We start from the raw sequence: 1,184 nt of genomic DNA on the forward strand, positions 1-1,184 counted from the left end.
ATGTCAGATCGAAATACAAACTAAAACAGAAATGGTTCTCGTTCTAACCTAGAAATTATTGATTCATCTGGTATTTTTAATTCCGCTACTACTTTTGAGTCCATTATGGATACTCCATCTCTATTCATAATTGATGATGTTATTGATGATAGTTTAAATGAATGGAGATTTAGTCTGATTGGTAGACTGGATTTTGTCAAATTGAAAATTGAGGTTGCTTCAGTAGCTTTGAAGAAATAATGGGTTTTGAAAGGTTCAGTTCTGGGAAAGGGATTCTTTATAATTAAGCTTGACAATGAAGATGGCAAAAATTTCATTTGGAGGGGACTTTGGATGGTTGAATCATAAACATTGAAGTTAAGAGCATGGGAGCCGAATTTTAACCCAGAAAATCAAAAAACTTCTACAACTTTTGTTTGGGTAACTTTCCTGGATTAAGTATCAAATATTGGAAGTAAAGTATTATGTTACAGTTGGGTAGTAAAATTGGCAGAGCAGTGAAGGTTGATGAAACAACTTTAAAACAAGAAATTGGATATTATGCAAGCGTGTTGGTAGAAGTTGATTTAGAAAAGTTCATACCCAGTAAAGTGATTATTGAATCAAAGTATGGAAAAATTGAACAACCTATTCAGATTGCCAAACGACCAAAATTTTGTTATCATTGCAAGATTATAGGTCATTTAGTAGCTGAATGCAGAGTAAAGAGAAGTGACTCGCATACTAAAGAAACATCTCAAGAGGTTCCAGTTGAGATACCAAAGAAACAATGGAGATCTAAGTTGACTACTCCTGCAACTAAAGGTTTTAATATCTGCTTTCCTTCCAAAGATACTGATAATGAACACATAATTGATCATATTGATGAATCTTTATTAAGTGATAATGAAACTATTGATGCCATAATTCCTCCAATTTAGCAACAGAAAATTTCATCATCAGGGAGATTTCATATCTTATAGGAGAACAATGAAGAATTCAGTGCTTCTTTTGAAAATGCGAGGGTCTAACAACCACACCCAACAATTCGTTTGGCAATCTGAGAAGACTTACTCCAATATACTTTCTAGAGAATCAACTAGACAGTCAGACTCAATCTAGAGTAAAGTATATCACAAAGTTTAATATCTCTGTTTCACAATGTAATCAGTAAATCAAACAGACAGAAATCCGCGAGCCTCATT

At 33.3% G+C, this 1,184-nt stretch overlaps 1 protein-coding gene across 1 annotated transcript; it reads left to right on the forward strand.

Moving 5' to 3' along the window:
- Window positions 1–464: 464 nt before the first annotated feature.
- Window positions 465–920, forward strand: LOC113333623. Its single transcript, XM_026580048.1, has one exon. The coding sequence runs from the start codon at window positions 465–467 to the stop codon at window positions 918–920; it is 456 nt and encodes a 151-aa protein (XP_026435833.1).
- Window positions 921–1,184: the final 264 nt, after the last annotated feature.

Source organism: Papaver somniferum, unplaced genomic scaffold (genome assembly GCF_003573695.1).
Source record: "Papaver somniferum cultivar HN1 unplaced genomic scaffold, ASM357369v1 unplaced-scaffold_133, whole genome shotgun sequence".
Taxonomy (NCBI): Eukaryota; Viridiplantae; Streptophyta; class Magnoliopsida; order Ranunculales; family Papaveraceae; genus Papaver; species Papaver somniferum.

Bases quoted from the DNA above. Each gene is read 5' to 3' on its own strand.
- LOC113333623 (XM_026580048.1), top strand. From the start codon at position 465: ATGTTACAGTTGGGTAGTAAAATTGGCAGAGCAGTGAAGGTTGATGAA.